Source organism: Canis lupus, chromosome 18 (assembly GCF_048164855.1).
Source record: "Canis lupus baileyi chromosome 18, mCanLup2.hap1, whole genome shotgun sequence".
Lineage (NCBI taxonomy): Eukaryota > Metazoa > Chordata > Mammalia > Carnivora > Canidae > Canis > Canis lupus.
Window position 1 is genome coordinate 27,129,658 of NC_132855.1, and position 24,720 is coordinate 27,154,377.

A 24,720-nucleotide genomic window follows, 5' to 3' on the forward strand; every position below is an offset into this window, starting at 1 on the left:
GTTTTGAAGTATTTTCAGGTCAGATATAGAGTCGCCTATAATCCTGGAATAAGTTTAGTCCTACTATCTGTGTGTGCCCAATTTGAATTTTCACTGAAGGCTGAGTGTTCACCAAAGACTCTTGTTGGCTGCTATGAACCTTAACATTCCATGACATCTTGTAAGCTTCAGATTTTAGTTCTCTAGTCATTCTGTTTCTAGTGTTATGGAGTTGCACCCCATGGATGTGTGGCTAAGAATCTAACAGCAGAATCAAGGAATCCTTATGAAGACCTCTTTCTCCATGAAACACCCTCCCCTCTAGCACTTCATCTGGCAAATGTTGGCTACCTGAGTATCCAGAAACTCTGCTAGTTGTCCCAGAAATTCAATAAGACCACAATGCTCTGCTTGGTACTACTTTTCTTGTAAAAAAAAAAAATCAGGACAGAAAACCTTGCTTTATTTCTCCTCTCCTGGAGATTACAGTGCTGCACTGCCTATCATTCAGTATCTGAACATTTTATTTGAATACACTATATACAGTAGGAAAGTAAGTCCAGTCCCATTTACTTCATAATAGCCAGAAGTAGAAATACCCACACCTTCTTAAAAGTAGAAATCACTATAAAATATGTCATTTGTGGAATTTTTTCATGTTTGAAGTTGTTGGTAATCAAAGGATATTTCAGCCATAAATGGAAAATTATAATAAATACAGAACTAAGTACTATAGTCTCTAATTTTCATAAGCACTGGCAAAACTATCATATAATGACTTCTAAGATCTACTATCACTAGAATACAAAATAAAAACAAAAGACAAATTCAGTTTTAATTATCTTTGCTTCTTGATATTTAAATTAAAAAAATCTTCAAATATTGTTTTCTTTTTCCCCTTTCTTATCAGAATCACTTCATCAAATCCTGAGTCTTTAGGGACAATCTTTTCTAACCACATTGACAAGAGCATTAAGATATAAAATAGACTTGTAACGCTTAAAAAAAACTGCTAAATGGTTTGTAATGATTTTGTGATTTTTCTTTTCCTTAATCTTTATACTACATTAGTGATTCAGTCCAGTGCTTAGGGTCACCATACAAATTTAGTTTACAAAAGCTTAAACATTTTAAATCAGATCCCCAAATTAATCATTTAAAATTTTTGACCTTTTCATTTGCCTGTATTAGTGATTGAATTGCTCATTTCATCAACTTACTTCATTATATTAAGACAGGTGGTACTTGTTTACCAACGCTTGGCTTTTCTTTTATCCATATATTAAAATTTCTTTAAGTCTTACTTGGGAAGATGAAGGCCTGAGTTTCTCAGAACTCTTAAATACTTATTGGCAGAACTAAGTTCCTTAAACAGAGCAGTTGTGAAGGACTTTTTCTGATTAGCTAATGAGTTTAACTAGAATTATTTTAAAGTTATCTACATGTTCATATTCACTGTACCATATACAAGCCAGCAGGTGGCAAACCTGAGATTTTTTTATACTATGGCCGTTATTGAAGATGTACAAGTATTAAGCCATGTATCACTGGATCTCATGAATAGTTCTTTTAGGGTAACATGACATGAGAAAAATTAAGCCCTCTAAATGTAGAGCCATTGGTATTTGGATAGCAATGTACTTTTTTATGCATGTATTTATTTAGTTTTAATTTGACTTGCTGCTTTATCCTATAATTCTTTCTCTGACAAATAGTTTTGAGAAATATAGAATGCCAATTTGAGTCCATTTTTGTTATGATTTCCATGACTATAATTAATTTTAGTGGCCCTTTTGTTTACTTTGGGGGGAACTCTATATAACTTAAAGGGACATGTAAAATCTACTTTGTTCCCAGAACTAGTAATATTCTTTTGAAAGTTCTAATAACATCGATCCTCATGTTTTGAAACACAAAATCCTGTGTTTATTGATCCTGTGAATAATTATTGTTTTTATTTTATTCCTATAAATGTTTCTGTTTAAGTGTGGCTCACTGGTAGTCATTGATAAGTGAAGATGGATATAATTTTTTTATGTACTTTTGATTTTCAAAAGATTTGGGTTTTGCACCACTGACCCAGGATCACTCAAGACTGGTTGTATTCAGGCGTATGATTAGGCTTTGGGGTATTTAAGTAAACATATTTTTAGTCATCACATTTAGAGTGTTCAAACATAATATATGATTTACTCATTTCTTTCTCTCCTTGAAATCCGTCTATTATTAATACTACCTGTGCATCCTCTATAAGATTAATTTCCCTTCCTATAAGTTACACACCTTCCAAAAGTCTGCATTAGCCAATCTATTTTAAGAATTACTGTAGCTTGTTATTCTCTTTCAAATGGGGAAGAATAAAAAAAAAAAAAAGGAAAAGCAATGACTGTAGACAAACCAGTTAGGCAACCTAGATACTTCATTATTTGTACATATTAATCAGATCATTTAGATGACTTCTACAAGATCTAAATAAAATAAACTGTGCTTCATTAAAACCAAAAAAAATATTTGAAGGATTCTAACAATTGGCTGTTTAGCAGAATGAATTTCAAGATGTGGAAAATGAATTCACCAATTAGTCAACATAAATGTTTGAGTTGTTCTCCAAATATCACAATAACTGAGGACTCTCTAAGGCTTAATAAGTTAAAATTCTTCCTTCCTGCTTTTATATTTTCGAAGGAAGATGTCTCAAGTTTTTGAAAATGTAGAGTATAAATATATCATAAAGTAAGTAAATTATAGTGTAAAATTGAATTTAAACTATTAAAACAAGCCCTGAACCAAATTTAAGAAAACTGAAATTGGCACTTATGCTATAGATTGTATATCACTCAGGTTTAAAGATCTCAGCATTGGGACTTTTAAAAAAAAGAAATTTCTAATCAGAGATGCCTGCATTGCACTAGTCTGCATGTATTCAGAGGTCAAGATATCCTGGTTTTGTATAATATGTCCTAACTCAATCTTTCTTTCTTCTATTTTCCTTCAATCTAACTCCAACTGTGAAACCCAGTTTTTGAGAAAGATGGCTCCCATCCCAAAACACCTTCTCGTCTCCCTGCTTCCTGAGTCTCCTTGAGGAACTACCTTATACTTTTTTCACAAGGTAAAATCAGGGACAAAAAAGGGTCCAGACACAGCAATTCTTAGACTTCTATAGCCTCACGTGCATCAGATTACAACGCGAAAACACCAAGCTAGGGTTGGCTCCTGCGCTAATCATTCTGATGACTGTCAGTTGTTCAATGAGCCAGATTTTTGTTTTTAATAAACCCTTTCCAATAAAACACTTAAATGTACACATCTCTTGAATTTGAGTGAAAACACACGGTCCCAGTCATGCTCAGTCTGGGGATGCATCCCAAACATACAGCATTGCTACTGGGTAAGACCAGTAAGACCCTGGGTAAGGGTCTGCTGGCAGGAACCTCTGCCAATATCCCCACAGAAGAGTGTCCGGCCAATTGCATCTCCACACCAGTCCACTGCCTACACACAAGGGACAGGTCGTGACAATGGAGAGTTGACACTCCTTATGAGCAGGCTTGAGTCTAGCTCTTTAGGGGAGAGAAAGTTCCTGGGTGAGAATCCTTAGCAGAGTCCCAATGAATTTGGAGTCCGGCCTTTCTCCATCCCTTTTCTGCTCTTTCTGCCTCTCTTTGCCCACTGCGCCCCGACCTTACCCCCATGGACACGCAGAAGAAAGTTTTACACAGAATGAGCCCCACGTTGACGCAGGCATCCTTCCCCTTCCATCTGGCTAACAGCCCAGAAGGGAACAGGGTAGGGGGAGATGCGGAGGCAGGGATGGTTCGGATCCCTGTGGTCAGGGTCCCCAGGCGAGGCCCCATCAGGAGTCAGCCAGGAGTATTGGTTCTAGACCCACGAATGTATCAGGCTTTTCCTTCCTCCATCAACCTCTCAAACCCCAGTGAGGTCACTGAAATGAAAGAGAATCAGACCAAGAGAGAGAGGATGGGGGGGGGGGGGGGGGAGGAAGAGGACGACGACGAGGGAGAAGAAACCCAGACGGGAAAAGGCCATCAGACAAGGTCGCTTTTGCTGGCGACACAGCAACTGAGAGGAGCGTGGTACTGAATATATCCGCCCGCTCAGCCTGGGACTCGCAGAAGCACTTGGTGTTACCACGAAAACAAAGGAGAGGAGACGAGAGCAGAGAGAGAGAGAGAGAGAAGCTCTGAGCAGTTCCGCTTTGGTTCTCCGGGAAGCAAGGGCCATCTCCTCCGCAAGGAACCAAAGGGGAGCCTGGGGGTCTAGGAGGTTAGAAGCGAGCGGGTTTCTGGCGGAGACTTGGGACGCGGCAGGACTCTGGACAGCGCCTCGCGAGCGGGGCTCCGCGCTCCCGGCTCCAGGTTTCTGGCTCCTTCTTGAAAGCCCCTCTCCCCGGACTCGGACCACCGAACCCAGGAAAATCCTACGATTCCTGTCGGAACGTGCCAGGGGGTGGAGCGACTCTTTTTTTTTTTTTTTTTCTTTTTTTTTTGCCTCTCACCCGGTCAGGGAAGAGGGTCTCCGATTCTGCAAATCTAACCCTTGCGGATAATGCTTCACTGGTGAAGAAAGAAAAGTTTTGGGGTCGGGTAGGGGGCGGAAGGGGAAGGAGGATAGTGGAAGAAAGAAGGTGGATGGTTGGTTTCCCCTCTGTGATCTGGAAGGAATGATGACCGAGGAAGGATGTGCACCAGCGGCCAGATTATTGGGAGCCTCTTGGTGCTCTCTGTGCTGGAGATAGGGCTGGGGGTGTCCAGCGTGGCCGTGGGGGCGGTCAGCTTCAGCCTGGCCCTCCGAGAGCACAAGCCGCAGCTCGGAGACTCGTCCCCGGTATGGAGCGGGGTGTGTGTACGTTGAGCCATTTCACTCTCTCTTTACCTCTTTACGGTGATGGTCAGTGTGCGTGCGTTAGTCACTCCTTCCCTGGGGATGAAAACCATAAATCTCCTCTGGCTTGCATGTAGTTTCTTGTTGGCAGACTATGCCTTTTTATGTTGTCCCTTTATTTACTAATTGGTCCCCCCCCTTACCTCGGCTTAAGACCAAATTAAATGGCTTTGTTTAAAGTTGGGGGTGGGGGAGGGGAGTTTCCAATGTCTGAAGCTGCATAAGGCTGCCTAGTGGTGCTGATTAGGGAGTCACACCTGTCAAGGGCAGACTCACTTAGCCTGTTTCTTTTTACAACGAAAATCAAAATGAAAGTGTTACATCATTTTCTTGTATCAGGAACAAGCAAGGGTAGATTTATGCATTTATTTCTGGGCAACAGTGCCCAAGGTACACTAAAGGCAACACTGATACAACAAAAAGAAATGTGTGAGTGTAAAAGGAGTATTTTACCCCAGAAAACATTGCTCTTATTCTTTCTTTGCTAGCTTTCTGATACTTCACATCTAAAGACTCTATTGTAAGTTGTAAGTTAAACAATAAACAGTATGATATGTAACAACATTCTAATTGGAGAATAACTCATCTTAAAGAGTACCTAACAGCTCAGAGAAAATGTCATAATTTCCTCTATGTCAGTTGTGATGTCAGACCCAATGACCTTCTTGTTTACTTTGGGTGAATCTCCAAGGAAGCCTCAGAAACCCATTCCTTCCACCAATGATCAATAAAATAGCAGGACTATTCCTACCTACTGGGGGCCTAATTGTGAAAATAATCTTTCCTTCTTCTATAAGTTGTATAGCTGCTATGTCCTTCTTGGTTTCTAGCTTGATTTCAGTTTCCAAGATAATTTAATAGGATGCTATTCTGTCACTGATGATCAATAGGTGTAATTAACAATCATGGTTTGGTTATTTGTGCTTTAAGTCACTGAGGAAAAAAAATGACTATGAGTTCAAGAAAAATCACTTTGAAGTAATTCATTTTTGAGGAAAGTTCTAGCATCTTAAAAACTGGTACAATTGTGCTTTGGAAATATAGTTTTTGTATTTTAATTTTTCAAAATAAGGCAAGTGTTTTTAAATTGCAGAAGTTAAAAAGAAAAGTAAAAATGGTACTCGATTTTAACGCTGAATTTTTCCTAAGAATCCTTGTTCTAAATTCAGTAAGTTACTATCAACTTGCAAATTTTTTCTTTATTACATAATTTTTGTCAATATGCATTTTAAATTTAAGTATGAAAGGCTAAAAGGCAAACCTTAAAATTAATCATTTTACATCTTATATGTCATAGTATTTTGTGAGTTGTAGTTCTTATTTAAACAGAAATAATCAGACTTTAAAACTTCTATCAAACAACTGTCAAAATGAAATATAATACCAACATTTAAAACAAAGGGGAAAATATGACCTTTTGATGGATTATGAAGGAGAAGCCTCAAATACTCTTTAAATCACTTCCCCTCTTAAATGTGAAAAATTGGGTGAATAAACATAGGTTGTCTCTAAATAGTATTAAAGTATCCATTTTATCTTCAAGAACTTAAAAAGATGGTTACATTTGCTTGGCATGATGTAAGAAAAGTAATTAAATTATTTTTTTTATTTTCCCAGACTATTTACCATTATCTAAATGAGTCAACATGTTTATTTGTACAAAAAAATGAAAATTTTGTAGCAGCTCAGTAAAAAGCAAATAAAAGAATATATAATCATTATCACAAAGAATTAGTTCCGTTTTCAACTGGTTCTTTAGAGTAGCCAAAATTCACCGAGGATCCTTGAACAATAGTTTTGAATTCTGTTGTCTGATTCAATAAACATTTTTAAAAGCGAATGTAATTGAATGAATGGATTTGAAACTAGGATGCCCAAATGGGTCACTTTTTTGCTGGCTTTTATAAACTCAAGTTAGAAAATCAAATTTGTGAAGAGATACTCAGTTTTGTTCATTATTTATTAAATTATAGACTTGCCAAATTGATTTTTTAAATTGTTTTTCAGAAGTCATTTGTGATATACTCTGAATTATCTCTTATATTGGTTAATGCTGAATTCATTTAACCTATATTAACAGAAGGCTTACCATATGCATTTTACTATTTAATGCAAAGACAATTAAGATGAATCAGAATACCTAGTAGAGAAAACAAGAGGAGTATATCACTAACTTTATCAGAGGTGAGAAATTAAAGTTTGACCTTAGAGTGATACAGAGGCAGAAAAAGGGGAGGAAAATTTGGGTGGTCAATGAAATATCCATGGGAGAACAGTTGTTTTATCTTGATCTTGACAGTTTGCTGGGACTTGTAATTTATGTATCACAGTACTAAGTAATGCATCACAGAGTGAAATCTGAAGTCTACCTGGGTGCAGATCCCAGATCTGTCATTAACCATCTGGACAATTCCAAAGTTTCTCATATTCTGTAAAATAGGGTTGTTAAAAGGCACAAATGAAATAATGTTCTTAGTAAATGCATGGTGTATACTAAGCCCTGATTAAATGCAAGCTGCTAATACTGGGTGCACATAATGGCAGTGAAGGGCATGAGAAATGAGAGCCTTTTAGGTAGCATAGATGAAGTCACAAACTGGGATGATGTGGGTTATGTTCCAGGAGGAACAGGATCTTCTATTTTTCTGGGGCTTATGTGTGAGGGGAAGATAAGGATGGAAAGAGTGGTTGGGACCAGATCACAAGAGGCTGTGTGCTAGTCAAAGGCAATAGATTTATTTCCTCATATTTTAATTTTTTTAAAGATGTATTTATTTATTTATTTATTTATTTATTTATTTATTTATTTATAATAGACAGAGAGAGAGAGAGAGAGAGAGGCAGAGACACAGGCAGAGGGAGAAGCAGCCTCCATGCACCGGGAGCCTGATGTGGGACTCGATCCCGGGTCTCCAGGATAACGCCCTGGGCCAAAGGCAGGCACCAAACCGCTGAGCCACCCAGGGATCCCCACCCCCATATTTTTAATAATAATAATGACATCAATTCCTACTTCCCAAAGAGAGTCAAGGAGATGCAGAGGAAAACTAGATAAAAAATATTAATCTCTTTGGTATTTTATGAATTTAAAAATCTGTATTATTTATGGACACTAGATGGGATTTTTATAATAATTAACCTGTCACGATAACCAGTCTATAATCAGAGTGTGTTTGGATTGGTGCCATGAAGGTTTTTTTCAATACATTATTGTCATTATTACAAGATCTTTGAATTAAATTTTAGAAGTCAAATAAAACCATACTATTAAGGATTACTTTTTTTTATGGATTCTGACATCATAAGCTTTTTATCTAGGTCGAGTGCACTAAGAATTCAGGCAACTATTTTGATCTTTGAACCCTAATATACAAAGTTTTTAAAATGTGACTTAAAATAGTAAAATAAAATAAAGGGCTTAAAAATCCACGGGCCAGATGCTTATATTTTTAGTCACTATTTCATAATCAGGCAAGAGTGCTTCCTGTGATCAGTTTAAAGGTGTGGGCAATTAGCAAGAAAAAAATATTTCACTATAATTTCATAGAGAAAGAAAGCTATAAAAACCTTACAGGATTTTTGTTTCTTGTTGTCCATTTGTTATAGCTGATGTAGTCACCTGTTGAAAGCATAATAAAAGACATCACTGCTAGATAGCAATGAAACAACCATTGAGTAATCTGCTTTGGAAAAGACAGTCTTTTGAAATATAACTGATGTGAAAGATTTATTGACAGAGTTAAATAGACAGGGCTCTGTTTCAAGTTGCTGTATGATAGTCACTTTTCTCAGTCTCCAGTGCATCATCAATAATGGAAATGGACTGTAGTTAGTACTACATAGATTCATGGTTTCAAGAAAACTTTATTTTGTTGCCTAGATTGGCACTTGGAAATGTAGAGATTCAAATGGTTGTGTACAGAACATCTGGTGCTAAGTTGTATTTGATATATATCATGCTAAATTTCATCCATCTATATCTGATAATTATTTTATAAATTAAATGTATTAAGAGGAACTTTTCTAAGCCTTGTTTACACCACATGCAAACACAGTCTTCTTGAATATTCAAAAAATTTTATCTAAATCATATGAAGTTTGAATGATTTTTATTGGTTATCTTTATGGACAATACTTGATTTGTATATTATGACTTTCTCCACTTACTAAATCTGATTCTTGAGGTGAGTGAAATTTATAGCATAATCAAGGCTACCTGTTATGGGAACTCTTGATTCACCATGGCAACAACTTAGCCAATTATAAGTTTGTGCTGAAATTCACCTACTATACATTCTGATCCATAATGTAGCAATATAGGTGCTATATATAAATGAGAGCTACCTCAAAGTATTATTTTTAATAATTAAATCTAGTCCAATTCACTAATGCTAAAAAAAATAAAATGAGGTGAAAGAAACTTCTCAAATATTTGAAGTTACTTCAAATGTATAGAATTTGAGGCTAGTGTATCTCTAATCAGATACGTCACTTTTCTCCAGATTCAAAATATATAACATAAGGGGATTTGTATTTCTTAGCATGAGATGAAAGCATTGTCCCATCCTCATAAAAATTACAAATATACATTATAGCCAATTTTAGAATTAATTTTAATCTTGTAAGTAATTCATGCATAAATTCTTATTTCAAAGGGTTAAAAAAAAGAATCAAAACTGAAGTTCTCTACCACTTCATTAAAATTAGCCACCATTATAAATTTAGTATGTAATCTCATAGATATTTCTGCTATATAAATAGTATTGTTTGAACATATAGATCAATTTTAAGTTTTTTGATATAATAAAGCCCATTCGTGGACTCTGTAAACCTCAGTTAAAGAATATCATCCTAATCTGATTCATACTGTTGTTCTTAAGTGCCACTTTTATCTACTGGGGTTGGGACAATTAAATCAGTTAGACAAGACAAACTACTAGGAAGTGTAGTTATTAATCAGGGAACCATATTGTGTGCCAAGGAAACATAAATAAAATGTCTATTTCTAGTATTGATTGGTAATGGTATGATAGAAGAAAAATGATGACTTTTGCCATTACCTAATGAGATATTTTGTTTTAGTCTATATTTCATTCACATATAAGTGACATGTGTTTGAATTCCCATTTAGAGCCTGTAACAAATTCTGTCTCAGGATTTTGACCCTTATCCAAGGATATAACTGATCTTGAAGACTTTAGAATAGAAATATTAGAGAATAATTAATAATTGCATTGGTCACCTATTTGTTGGCAATTTGGTTGATACAAACATGAGTAAAATCATTCTTTTATTTAGATGATTTTGCCTAAAGCATTCAAATTAGCTTTCAGTATTGACATGATTATTAGCCAGATCATCCAATATATACTTCAGATATGGTCAAGAAATTTAACTTTTTGTATAGTCACTTAGCCTCAGATAATATTTAATTCTACTGGTAGTTGGGAGGCACAGGCCAGCCATTCAAACTGAAATACTTGCCTTTAAACTTCTATAAAAACTAGAATAGATTTTGGTCACGGTGTGTGTAAACACCCACGAAGGGGGGAAACCCCAACAATTTTATGTCCAAATGATATTGGGTCATTTACTTGTGAAGCAAACAAAATTTCATTTTACTACTGTACTGTATGTATCTATATATAATCTTATTCATTCAAAAAGCATATCTATATATAAATAACTAAGCTGAAAGTCTTAAAATATATTTTACTTCACTGTCTTAGTAAAATTACTGTGGTCACTCTACAGATAGATGTTTATTTCAATATGCCAAGTGGACAGTTCCAAAATAAATGGATGGTGATATATAAAGACTCTCATTCAACATATTTTAGGAGAGAGAGAGAAGAAATTGTATGACTACTTTCCGTTGTGATATAAGAAACCATGCAGTTCTTCTCATGTATGTAGATCTATCTAATCTCTATAAATTAATTCAAATTGAATGACAGATTGAATTCATGTATCTCACTCCATATAACTGTGGTATTGGATAACTTATGTTTCTTCATGAAGTCAAGGAGAGAAATACCAGTACCAGTTTCATGGGTTACTGCCATTACCAAGCCTGGCACAGATTAAGTGCTCAGGGAGCATTAATTTCTTTTTTCCTCTACTGTCTTCATGCTGTCCTATGACTGCCTAGGACCTAGACCACACTAGTACTGCTCTGGTTCTCAACATTCCTCCAACGCCCTCAATCAACTTTAATTTCTTTTTTTTTATATAGTATGTGTCTTTAGCTTTTGATTTAATTTATATATATATATATATATATATATATATATATATATATATATATATATATAAGCAACTACAAAAATGTACCAAAATACCTGCATTGGATAGGTCATATAAAATATTCAGCTTAAAACTGAATGGGGTAACAGCTACTGCTATAATCAGACATTAAACAATTATCTAAGTTAGGCAAATGAAACAGTGGGGATATAGGAACCACTATTTATGCCACAAAACAAAGTCCTTGAAAACATTTAAACTATATGAGTTCTTGTCAGTAGTCAAATTATAAGTACAAATTAATATGTCTAATAAAATTACTTAATATCTTAGAGACTTATATGGTTTTGCTTGAATTACCCAAGTAGTTTTTGAAGCAATGCTTATAACATGTTGTATTATTAATAGGTGCATCAATCAAATATCTGGATTTCAATAATGTTTCTTGTGACATTAATTAGTGCTCATGTTTTTAACACCAGTATTAAGACTCCTGAAAAGAAATTCTAAGTTCTATTAGTTCGTGATCTATTATTAAATATTGGACAAAATTATGTAGTCAATACAAAAAAGAAAATATTAGTGTTTAAGAAGACCACCTTGGAAGATAGCGTTCCTCAAGCTATTTGCCCTGTAGAAATAATACAATATGTGATTTATTAATAGTTAACTGTGCCCCAGATGCTTTTATATATGCTATTATTTCCAATATTAACAACTTTGTAAAGAATATAGTACCTTATAAAGTTTATGTAGAGAAAAGGACGTCCCTAGAATCCACTGTTATTTAATCAGTTGAATTCGTATTTAAAGCTGGTAGTCTTATTTTAAAATTTGTATTTTTTCTATTGCGTTGTGTGGAACATGGGAAATTGTCATGAAAAAGTCATTCACTGAGGTCTGACCTCATTATTTGCTCCCATCCTTGAATATATGAGTCAGGCAAAATGGCATAAAGATCAATCCCTATCACCCTTTGTATCTATTTCCCAGAAGAGATTGGCATAGTCAACTGATCAACAAGCACACCTCCATATTCCAAGAAGAGCATGAAATATTTGACTCAATTGTTCCTACCTTTAGAGCTTAGGCTTTAGCCTTAAAAAGTAAAACAAAATTATGCATCTCAAATGTTCATTAAATGTTATGAGAGCAAGTCAGGAAGACATCAAACAATATATTTAAATGTAGTTCAAAATGAGTGTTATCAGTGAGGGATCAGGGTTGACTCCCCGTGGAGGGAGATTTTTATCCAGGCCTGATAGATTGGGTAGCTTTCCAGTGGGCAGAAGAGAGAAGGAGTGCTAAGCAGAGCTATTAACATGTGCAAAGTTGGAGAATTTGTGGAAGATAGAGGAGATTGGAGTTGTTAGAGCAAAGGTACGTTCACATAATAAGTGGCAAGATCTAATTCATCTAAATACAATGGGACCAACTTTAAAAGGGTCCTGAAAGAATGATAGGATTAGTCTGCCCTTGATTCTTTTTTTTATATAAATTTATTTTTTATTGGTGTTCAATTTGCCAACATATAGAATAACACCCAGTGCTCATCCTGTCAAGTGCCCACCTCAGTGCTCTTGATTCTTAACTAAACTTGGTGAGGTCTGCTGGGTAAAACTTGACAATCAATGAGGCCAAGGCAGATGGGCCAGGAATTGCTGCTCAATTTCAAGTCAAAACACCAGCCTTTGATTCCAAGTGTGTGTCCTGTGTCAAAAGAAAGGCTTGAGGGAAATCTTGAGACTTGAAGGAAGTGTAAATCTACCATCACAACCTAACCTCATTTCAGGTGATTTTCCTGTTGATGGTGCATTTGTAAGATCATAATTTCCTGTGTTCAATTAGTCCTACAGCTGCCTGACAAAGAGTTCATTTATTTAATAGGAGATACTAGCATGACATTAATACATGAAAATATATTTTATTTTATTAGATTTTATTTATTTATTCATGAGACACACACACACACACACACAGAGGCAGAGACACAGGCAGAGGGAGAAGCAGGCTCCATGCGGGAAGACCAACATGGGACTCGATCCTGGGTCTCCAGGATCAGGCCCTGGGCGGAAGGCGGCGCTAAACCGCTGAGCCTCCCGGGATGCCCTGAAAATAGATTTTAGAGGTTAAGACTTGGTTTAAATTCTAGGTCTAGCATTTGTTAATTGTTTAAGTTTGAATGAGTTACATTATCTCCCAGAGCAATCAGCTATTTATCTGTAAAATAACAATATTACTATCTATCTCATGGAGTTCGAAAAATTAAAAGTAATACTTATACAAAGGGCTTGATACATGTTAAGTGTTTAATAACTATGACTAGCCCACAGTAATGATTGCATGCTAGTGCTGTATTCTTGGAAATTCAATTTTCTGTGTGTGGTTTCTATTTGTGTATTAATAGACATTTTATTTTTATACATTTCCGAGGGGGAGCTTCTTGTAAGGCCATTGATGAAATTGATCTTGGACTCAAGGCTTGGTAACAGTTAGGTCGTATACTTCCTCTTAGAAAATATGTAGTTTTCATAACCAATTTTGAACATTAATAGTTAGTTGTGATTTAGTTTGCATGTCCTAGGGTCCTAAGAATATTTTCTGGGTCAATGTTGATATAGAAAGGCATAATTTTTGTTTGTTCTACCAAATGGAGATGTGTGTTTGATTTTATCATTATTTTTGGATGGACTATTGAAATTCTTAGTTCTTTCTATTTGTTTTCCATCAACTATTTTTGGACATCATTTACTCTGAGGAATTAAAATAATAATGATAATAAGGACATTAATAATAGTAACAATGGCAGCTTATATTTACAATGTACTACATCGCCTAAGAATTCCAACTGCTTTCTTGTACCATTTATCTCAGCAGATGAGTTTCTTCACTTAAAGGATGAAAACCTAAAGAATTTAGGATTTAGTGATCTAAATCAACTGAAGAAAGCACATGTGCATGTGTGTATGTGTGTGCATGTGCACATGCATGTGCTCATATGCGTGTGCAGGAGAGATGAAGAGATAAAATCATACAAGGAAGTTGTTAATTGTCATTGATACACAATGTATGCTGAATTTAGGCTGCTAGTACTCTGATTTGGTACAACCTCACAATGTTGTGATCCTCTATGAGCTGCAACTTATTTCCATAACTGGCTAGCTTTCAGAAACTGCCTGGCATGTTGGATGAACATTCTTCTATGGTGTTGACAATTCTTGGGAAGAGCATAACTTCTACCCTCTAGTCCCCTGGAGTCCCTGGCTGTTTTCAATTCTGTGAGAACAGGTCACAAATCATAGACTCAAAGCTGGCGAATACCCAAGGGAATATTTTTTTTTGTTTCATCCTCACCAAATCCATCTTCTACATTATAAACTTTGTTATGTTTTCCACATGTATCAAGTAGTGGGTGTTATATTTGAATGTTGTCCAAATATATTACAGCACCTACATTAATTTTACTCAAAAGAGACATAAATTAAGTTGCCTTAATAAACAGAATGTTATTTGACAATATTTCCATATGTGGGTGTTCAATATTGATTACATCCTCTTTTGCTTCCCTCCAGAAATAATCATTATCTTAAATTTTTATATTAGTTTGAAATTTTAAATTCATTTATTTATTTAATTGGCTAAAATAACAGAAATTTGGGCTCAGGAGACAAATTCTTTTGATTGTGTTACTACAATCTATGAGATGTTTTATTTTAAAGATTAACATGAGTAATAAGTATACATAAAAATGACTTAGACAATTGACTCTTAAATATACTGCAAATTCCAAGTCCCTCTTATTCAAAATTCACAAGTTTAGTTTAATTTCCCTTGCTACTTTTGGAGCAGAAATAGGTCTAACATCAAAACGTTGTATTTACTTAGCATACTCAAAATAGTCAACAGATTATTTTTTAAAAAGGAACACTATCACAAAGCAGACTTGGAATAGAATACAATGCATAATGCATTAAATACAAGAAAGATTGCATTCCACCAACACTGAAAGGGAGATGTGAAGGAATGGCATTCTGAGAATCAAGGCTGATTTTTTTTCTATACACAGAAGGGTTTGGGTTCTGGGGCAGTGGGAAGTTTCTGAGGTTTTTGGACGTGGATTCTTTTAGAAGAGTTTGACATGCCAGCTAGCTACATTCTATGATGATTTATTCTGAAATTCATTCCGTGATTGTTGGTTTCATTCAGTTGCTTTACAGTCTCTGAAAAAAGGCTTCTCTCACTACGTGCTGTGCATCCCCATTTACAACTGTGGGGTTTGTTTTTCCATTTCTCTCTTTAGTGCTTTTGGTTTAATTTCTTTATTCACTGTGGTTGCCTTCTATCCCATGCTATCTGCTAAGCCACCAAGATGGCCTCATGCTAATGGAGAACTGCTTATCACAACAGCATATCTATTGTACATCTTACCTTTTTGGTATTTTTTTAATGTGAAGGTGATCTGATCATATTTATGAGAGTTCATGGCTCTATTGATAAGAATGTACATTTACCCTTTTCCAGTTGAATTTTTGAAATATTGAAAATTTCAACATTTTCTGGAGTGGAAGAAATATGGTATATGGATCTATTTGCCTTGCTTTTTTCAGTGCTCTGTTTTGGGGTGGAAAATAAGAAATTAGTTCTAGCTTAAGGGAAAAAATAACACTGCATAAATAGCAGGGTTTTCCATGGACTAAGAAAAGAAAGAAATATAAATAGGAATGTGGAAAAGTGATTTCTTTTAAAGATGAACACTATGCTAAAAATGCAAAAGAATTGGGAGAGGGGAAAGCAGAGGCCATTGAGAATATCTGTAAATCTAATAAAGGCAGAGAAATCCCAGGGAGCTGGGTTGTGGAATAGCACAACTCAGGGCCTGGGACCTATAGGGTTTAGGCTCATGGAGATGGGGCCAAATCAATGTAGAGATCAAAGGGAAAAATATTTAATGGGCCTGAGCTACATGGTCTGTGCTGGGTTGGGATGAGTGAAGAAGAGAAATGTACAATGTAATGTGGAGAAAGCGCTAAAGTAAGTCAGAAGAGTCAGGTTTTATTCCAATTTCATGAGCCAGATGCTTATTCTCCTTAGTTCTTTTTCTTATAAGATTTAGTCAACAAATATTTATTCTACAGCTACAGCGTTTTACAATCTGATTTAGGTTTTGAGGATCTAGCTGTGAATAAAATAATCATGATCCCTGGTCTTCTGAAGCTTAATTTAAAAAAATACAGACAACGAACAAATAATGCACAAATTAACAATTACGGGTTGTGACATGTTAAACAGGAGATATGTAGGCTTATGAAGAATATAACTTATTAATAATGGGAGAATTAGCAAAAACATCTCTAAGGAAGCAATATTTTCTAAAAGATGTTGAGACATTGGCCACATGAAGCAGGGAAACTGGAGGGAATAGCATGGGTAAGATCCTTGGATAAGAAAGGTTTCATGTTCTGAAAGAAGTGGGCAGCCTGGGTAGCTCAGCGGTTTAGCACCACCTTCAGCCCAGGGTGTGATCCTGGAGGCCCCGGGATCGAGTCCCATGTCAGGCTCCCTGCATGGAGCCTGCTTCTGTCTCTGTCTCTGCCTCTCTCTCTCTCTCTCTCTGTGTGTGTGTGTGTGTCTTTCATTAATAAATAAATAAATAAATAAATAAAATATTTAAAAAACAAAAAGAAAATAAAATCTGAAAGAGGGGCAGAGTGACTGGATTATGGCACATGAGCAGGAGGAGATAGAGATGGAGAGGCAAACAGGGAAAAGCTCACATAAGGCTTTATATGCAAGCTACAATGTTTCGATTATGGCACTTTGCCATAAAGTGCCTTAATTATAACAGGAGTCTATTAAAAGCAGTAGAAAGGTATTAAGTGACAAGATTATATTGACATTCAAAGAAGCTCATTTGGGCCTGCAGTTTATAAAATATATTGGAATTGGACAAAAAGTCACATGTCTATTAGGAGGCTACTGACATGTATGATATTATGGTTGCATGGATGACAGTGAAAGAATAAAATAAACATAGAAGCAGATATTTGAGACACAGGGTTGACAAGACTTTGTGTTTGATTAGATGCCATTGTTGAATAAAGTATTAAGAATGAGTCTTAGATTGGGGGACTAACAACTGATAGGATCCCATTTATTCTTTTGAGAATTAGATGATTAGAAAAGGAAAAACTGTGGCGCCTATGTGGCTCTGACAGTTAAATGTCTGCATCTGGTTCAGGTCATGATCCCAGAGTCCTGGGACCCAGTCCAGCATCCGGCTCCCTGCTCAGCAGGCAGTCTGCTTCTCCCTCTCCCTCTGCCCCTCCACTCAGTTTGTGCATGCTCTCTCTCACTCTTTTAAATAAATAAATAAATAAATAGAAAAGTAAAAACACTATGTGTATGTGTGCATGTGCGTGCATGTGTGTGCATGCGTGTGTGTGCATATGTGTGTGCAGGATATAATTGTGTTGGGTGGGGAGAGATCAAGAATTTATTTGTGATCTATAAGTTAGAGTTACCTGTTATCTGTTAAGTAAGATTGGAAACATGCTGTGGACTATTGGACGGGTCTAGAGTCCAGAACACAAGACTGTACTAGAAATCTAAACATGGGAGTAGTCTGTAAATACATTAAGCACATTTAAAGGTATTTTTAAAGCCATATTACTGATTGAAACCCCAAAACAAAGCCTTTAGTTATTATAATATTCAAAAGCTGGATATCAATGAGGAGATAGAAAAGAGAAACTGAGAAGTTGTGACCAGAGAAATGTGTGGAAAATCAGGATAGTAGGGCGTCAGAGATGTCTAAAGGAGAGAGCTTCCTTGTAAGGTGAGGACTGTAACATGGAAGTCATTGCTGACCTTAGCAAAAGCAGTTGAAGTAATGGGCATATACTTGAGTGCGAAGTTTGCTAAAGAAAGAATGGGAAGAATATGGAGATAACAAGCATAGTGGTGGTAAAGGGAAAATCAATCTGTGTAGAGAGATAGAGCCAATGATGTAAAAGGATTCAGAGTCAAGGAAGGTTTTTGTTTTTAAGAGATAATTTTGGAATTTTTTTCCCTGCTGAGGTGAATAATGGAGGAGAAAGGGAGGAGAAAGTCTCTGAGTAGAAAACGGGTGATTGAATTTAGAGATGAAATGCATGTTTTGTGCTGACAAATTTCGTTTTTGTATATTTAAAAAAGGAAAGCAAGATGAGCATGACTGATGCAGTTTGTCACATTTAATGGCAAATGGTGAGAGGAGTCTCTGATGGCTTTTGCGTTTTCTGTCTAATCTGAGGTCTGTCATAGCTAAGGGTAAGGGAAAGGACGCCATTAAAATGTTTCCTCTCCCTGTTGGTTGAGAATTATAGTTAAGTCACACAATATAAACTGGATGGAAACATAGAAATAATTTATTCCAAATTCATCCTTTTATGATAAGCAAACTAAAGCTCAGAGAGTTAGCATAGCACTGCTGGCTCACTATAGAGCCAGGACAAGAGGGCAATTCATCTAATTCTTAGTCTAACATAGTTCTCACAGATGCCTCAAAATATTAAGTAATCCTTAAGATAAGTGCTAAACCAAAAGGAAAATGCAGTTACTGGGTTACTGCCTCAAACTGAACAGGAATGATCTCAAATTATTGGCACTGCTAAACTATCATGAGGAGATAAGTATTTTAACGAATTTTAAGGATCTCCTCCCAGTTGGGAGTTTCAAGGCTTACTACAGAAATTGTGGCATATACTCCATGGTGCTTTTCCAAAGTAATGGGGAAATTTAAACTAATTTTTAGAGGTTAGCTAATATTTCAAACCACAAGAGTTAGTGATCAATTTAGATAAGTAAGCAAATTGCTTTCAAGAAGCCTTTAAAGAAGAGATTCAAAGTTCATTTATCAAACTATACACATTTGCAGGGCTTGGACAGGGAATGTTAAAGTCCTGTAGTTCTGAGGCTTTTCTTTTTTTAATTTAAACATATAGAAATCAAATTAACAATGAGATTTAGTATACAATTTGCCTAAAGTGGCTAGGAACAAATATATATTTGTATATGTTTGTATATATATTAGGCTTTCATCCAATACTGGTTTAAAAATTGTCAAAATATTTTATAAACATAGACGACTTTAAAAAGGCCACATTAAAAAGGTGCACTTTTCCATAAATCTATCTTTGACTGTAGATATAGCAGAGTAGTACTTACTAGTGATAGGGTAAGCTGTTTTCTACTGTGACATTAAGAAATTAAAATATCATTATGAAAGATAATTGGTATTCACCACATTTATACCCCAATCACTTATAAAATAAATGATGTTCTCAAAGGAGCAGTTTTTTTTTTTTTTGAGAAAGAGGTAGAACTTTAACTCATGATTATGCTAATGTCTTTTCACCTGTAGCTAAGGGGTACCACCAAACATCTTAGGCCCTCAGACCTTCAAAATAGTCTTAGAGAGATACATGAGGAGTTTAGGAAATATCAAAGTAAAAGGATTGGATGAGTTAAAAGATACAAGTTTGGCAGACATCACTCAATGGATTATCAGAAAAGCTGGGCCAATAGAAAGTAAGTTGCTTCTGATGCTCACACATAACTGAAATTAATTAATTTAGGAAGGCATCTTATCTCCTGGGTGATAAGATATTTGGGAGGGAGGGTCACCTGAGTGGCTCAGTTGATTAAGCCTCCAACTCTTGATTTCTGCCCAGGTAGGATCTTGGGGTCTTGGGATTGAGCCCAAGAAATATTAATAACTTGAATATATTGAGTTGAATAAAATATATTATTAAATTAATATTAAAATTTAATATTAACATTTTCACTTTTTTCTTTTTAATGTAACTTAGAAAATGAAAAGTTGTATATGTGACTCAAATCTGTGGCTTATGTTAGATTTCTAATTTCTCTCATCTGGATACATTTTTCTTATGAAAAGAAATAATTAGCTGGTCAGGCAAATCTTCATGCTTTGTTTACCTAAGATGTGAACTATGGATGAGGAACTTTAGGACAATTTGAGTTATTAGTGAACTGGAAGGCTAAATTGTCTTAGTTGGCTGGTAGAGACAGCAGAAACTGCTGAGTATTCCAGTGGCATTTCCCGAAGTGGACACCCAAGTTTCCTGTCCTCATGACATAACCCTTTCAACCTTTCTTGTTTAAATGGTGAAATTCAAGTCTGTGGGTGACCTTTCATTAAGAAAATTTCAAGTATCGTTTGCCAACTACCAAAGGTGTTTTGAAAGAAGAGAAGCTTTTTCCCACTTCTCTTACTAACTGGAAATTTAATCATTCTTTTATCCATTCATCAACAAGGATTCATTAAATTTTTTGTACATATGAGGACCTGTATTAGTGCTGAAGTTTTAAAATTAAAAATATATAACACCTGACTAGGAGTTCAGAACCTTTTGGAATGACAGATAAGTAGTGAATAATTACTATATAATATGATCAGGGCATCAGTGTAATAATAGACATGAATATAATGTATTTTGTTAGGTTCTGACCAGGAGTACATGGAGGGGTTGAAAAGTCTTCATAAATAAACTTTATACAGGATCCTGAAACTTAATAAAAATTTCCCAAGTAGAGGGAGAATATAAACATTTATCAGCACCCACCACATACCATTGCAAGACAGAGCAGTTTCACATGAATTGCTTCTTTTAATTCCATAATCATGTGACATTAGTCTCCTCCTTTCTATAAAGGGAATAGAGAATATAATTTCATTATAAATGACATATTCAGTGTCAGAGAGCTGTGATAGTGTCAACGTAGATACTCAGGAAATACCTCGTAAATACTGGAGAAATGTCTGCTAAAAATGAGTGGGAGAGAAAACAGGGCCACTTAAATTTGTGATCAGAGAGTGTCAGAGCAAGGAGGAATGCAGGAATCCCATCCAATCTAACTTTCCCTTTTAAAGATTAAGCCCAAGAGAATTCATTTGATTTGCCCAATGTAGTTAAATGACAGAGGAAGACTGAATGGGAGTCAAGGTGTTCTGTTGTAAAGTACAGAAGATTTTTCTCAGTAGTACATGGTCATAGCCTCTTACCTCACGACTACAAAAAACAGTTCCATCAAAAGCTGCATTTTGGTAACAGCACATATCAAGCCCTACCATCATTTGCTATAAGTTTTCAGCTTGTTTATGCAAGATTCCCTTGTGTATTCTCCTGTTTAGAGTTGCAATTACAATATTATTGATAATGTTTACACATAATTTCCTCCTTTTTAAAAATTCTAATAATTTCCCCTCCCTTTCTTTGCTTTCCTAAATAGTTGTTCCTTTAACAGGAACTTTAACAAGATCTTCTTGAGGCAGTTGTGGTAATACAAAGCCTGAAGATATACAGGACGCTAGAACTTCCCAATTAATTAATGTGACAAATAATTACTGGTTTTACTCTAAATGAAGCACTTTGCTGAGAATTTGGAGATAGATAGTTATCTGTACTCTGGATTCAAGGGCTTTATAGCTGGTAACACAAATGTATGCAAACAATAACAGATATTGAACACTTGAATTCTTCTAAGTGCTTTGTACCAATTATATCATCTAATTATTTACAAAAATTCTATGAAGTATGTTCTCTTCTGCATCCAATTAAAGAGGAAACTATGGCAGATAATTTAAGCAGCTCTCTCAAAGTCACAGAGATTGAAAATGATGATATCATGATCTAAACCCAGCCCATTTGACAGTAGAGAAGCCATTCTTATCACTAAACTATATTGTCTTCTACTAAATCCAAATAAATATAGTTAAATACATAATGCAGCATATGAACATCCTGTGGTTACACAAAAGAAAGTAAAGAGAGAGACAGATAACTTCATGGAAGATGTGCTTTTGGTGGCAAGTCTGGAAAAATAAAGTAGAGAGGGCTTGATGGGAAATGAGGAAAAAAAGGCATTCTAGGTTGGTGGAGACATGATGTATGGAGAGCTCAAGAATAGTAAAGAGATCATTGGTTTTAGAACACACAACATGCAGAAAGAAGAGAGTGTAAAGAGAGGCTTGACCTAACTGTGAAGACCTTGAGTAGTATATTATGAAATATGAGTAGTATACTATGGAATTGGAACAGCACACTTTTTAAGAAATGGATGGTACTAAGAATATTTTAAAGGTTTTGAGGATAGGAGTAACATGAGTCAACATGTATTTTAGGAATAATCACCTAGGCAGCAGTGTAAAGAATTAGAGCCGGGGGATTATGTATATCTTTCATGTTGAAATTTAGAATCAAAAGGAAGCTCACTCTAGTGGAAATGGAAATAAAAAGGGCATATGTGAGAAACTTTATGGAGGAAGATTCAACAAGACTTGGTAGGAAACAGGCTATGAAAAATAAAAGTGGAAGAGATCGGAAATTAAGGCTGACTTTCTGCCCTGGTTAAAGAGAATGAGAGTATACTGTGCTCAGAAAAACAAAAACAGAGGCAAGTTTGTGGGGCAAGGAAACAAATTACAAGTTGTGCCTCTTTGATTCATTTATTCATAAAATATTCATCCATCAATTTATAATAGACTTTGTGTTATATTCTGGGGATACAATAAAGAACAAGAAGATAATGTTCCTGCCTTCAGGACACAATCTATGGTAGGGATACAAACATTTAACAAATAAATATACAAGTAAGTATTTAATTATAACGCTACAAAGGGAAAAAGTCGGGATGCCAAAAGAGCTTAAAATGGAAACTCAGTCCAGAAAGTTAAGGGGGGGGGTCTTCTATGAAGAAGTAATATTTGGCTAATATTTAAACCAGGAATAATAGCCAGGCAGAGAAGAATAGTACTATTTCAGGCTATGGAAACATCAGATATGAAGTCCTTGAGGGAAAAGGAATTTGGTGAGTTCCAAGAAGTCAGTAGACAAGTCAGTGAAGGCTGAGGCTGTAGAAGGCAGATTATGAAATACTTTATAGACCATGTAAAGATTTTGCATTTTTTCTTAAAGGCAATGGTATAAAATTGAAAGATTTGAAATGTGAAAGTAACAAGTTCAGAGAAGAGTGGGTTTGATGAAGGCAAGGATGGGAAGAACAAATTTGGAAGCTTTTGCTGTAACACTGACTAGAGATGATAGTGATTTGGGATAGAGTGGAAGCAATGGGAGTGAACAGAAGCAGATATATTTCAGCTATATTCTGAAGACATAAAGAATACTGTGCGGTTCACTTACATATATGAGAGTTTGAGTGAGGTGTCAGTAAGGAGTCCCAGATGTCAAGAATGAGAACTCAGTGGATGGCTATGCTATTTCCAGACGTGAGAAGTTTTGGAGGAGAATAATATCTTCAGGGGGATGATGACAGTATTTTCAAGAGAATATTATCTCAATATCTTCAGGAAATTATTAGGATGTTCTGAGTGCAGATATTTTTGTGAGGCACCTCTGTGCCTGATTTTTCTGGTTGACTTCATTTTTACTTTTCACATTGTGGCCCTGAGCAGTCCTCAGGTCACATCATCACCATACCTAGGCCAGTGGAAAAGACAGTCTGCCTCCTTGAATGATGAAATAAAATGTCTAGAATGTATTCTAATTCCCTCTGATTGGCCTTACTTATATCTTGTGGCCATCTCTGAAGCAATCACTGTGACAAGGAGGACAGAACATCCTAATTCATTAAAGTTGGTTCACAGGGCTGTGGGAGATGGGAAACACATGACTGAGAGTGAGGGATAGATGACCTCCTCCGTAGAAAAATGAGACATGATTGTCAGAAAATGGGAAAATACATTCTGAAGACCAAAATAATGGCTTTCTGCCACCACATATAATAACTGATACTGTAGAATTGAATAAAGATAAAAATGTATAGGTTGAAATTTGGGGAGGGTATCTTTGTGAAAAATACAGTTAGAACTCTGTTTCTGACTTCAGATAGAAGCCAGCACTCAATGTGAGTGAGAATCTATCACTCAATAGATGTGAGAAGTTGTTGGCAGAGAAGTAATAGTGAAAAGCTGCAAAGAGCATAGAGTGGGAACCAACACTTCAGGAATACCAGTGTACAGTAAGGGTAGGAAAAAATGAACCCAACAATAGGGACTGAGGAGTGAAGGACAGAAAAGAAAGAAAGCAATTGGGACAGTGGAATGGAATTCTGTGAGGAGACTATTTGAAAAATAAAAGAATAGTAAGGAGAGTGTCATTGATGATCTTTGAATGAGCAATTTTAGTGAAGCGTAGGAACAAAAACTGTATGTATTACTTTAATCAACAAATTATTGAGAACCTTCTGCTTGATAGTACCATGACCAAAGATCTTCCTTTTTCCATTCCAACAACGTCATAAGTGAGTAATGTACACCAGGGACCATTTTAATTATTCTGTTTGGGACTGGGGTATTGGTGGTAGATATAAATATGAAAAAAAGTCTCTTCCTCAAAAAGACAAGTTTGTAGGACAAGAAAACATGAAAACCTATCTAGTGATACAGGTAGCAAACACTAAAATAACTATGAGTCAAAATGTAACAAGGTCCAAAAGAGATGCACATAAGGAGATGCACTATGAGAAATCAGGAAAAAAAAAGATAGAATCACATCTGGTCAGAAAACT

The 24,720-nt window shown here is 35.6% G+C and overlaps 1 protein-coding gene and 1 long non-coding RNA gene across 5 annotated transcripts in view; one reads left to right on the forward strand and one right to left on the reverse strand.

The window, feature by feature from the left end:
- The first annotated feature begins 3,974 nt into the window (after nt 1-3,974).
- TMEM196 (transmembrane protein 196) overlaps nt 3,975-24,720 on the forward strand; it is a 51,458-nt gene continuing 30,712 nt past the window's right edge. For 2 of the 4 annotated variants that reach the window (XM_072783844.1, XM_072783846.1), the window contains exon 1: nt 3,975-4,845. In XM_072783844.1, the coding sequence (XP_072639945.1) occupies nt 4,681-4,845 (165 nt within the window). In that variant the 5' untranslated portion in view covers nt 3,975-4,680. The remainder of the gene's footprint in view (nt 4,846-24,720) is intronic. The other 2 variants (XM_072783845.1, XM_072783847.1) reach the window with 1 other exon arrangement.
- On the reverse strand, nt 13,086-23,666 carry LOC140609496 (uncharacterized). The gene is made up of 3 exons (XR_012011320.1): nt 23,334-23,666; nt 20,764-20,838; nt 13,086-13,239 (listed from the first exon to the last, which is right to left on the reverse strand). It is a non-coding gene; the product is annotated as an uncharacterized lncRNA (long non-coding RNA).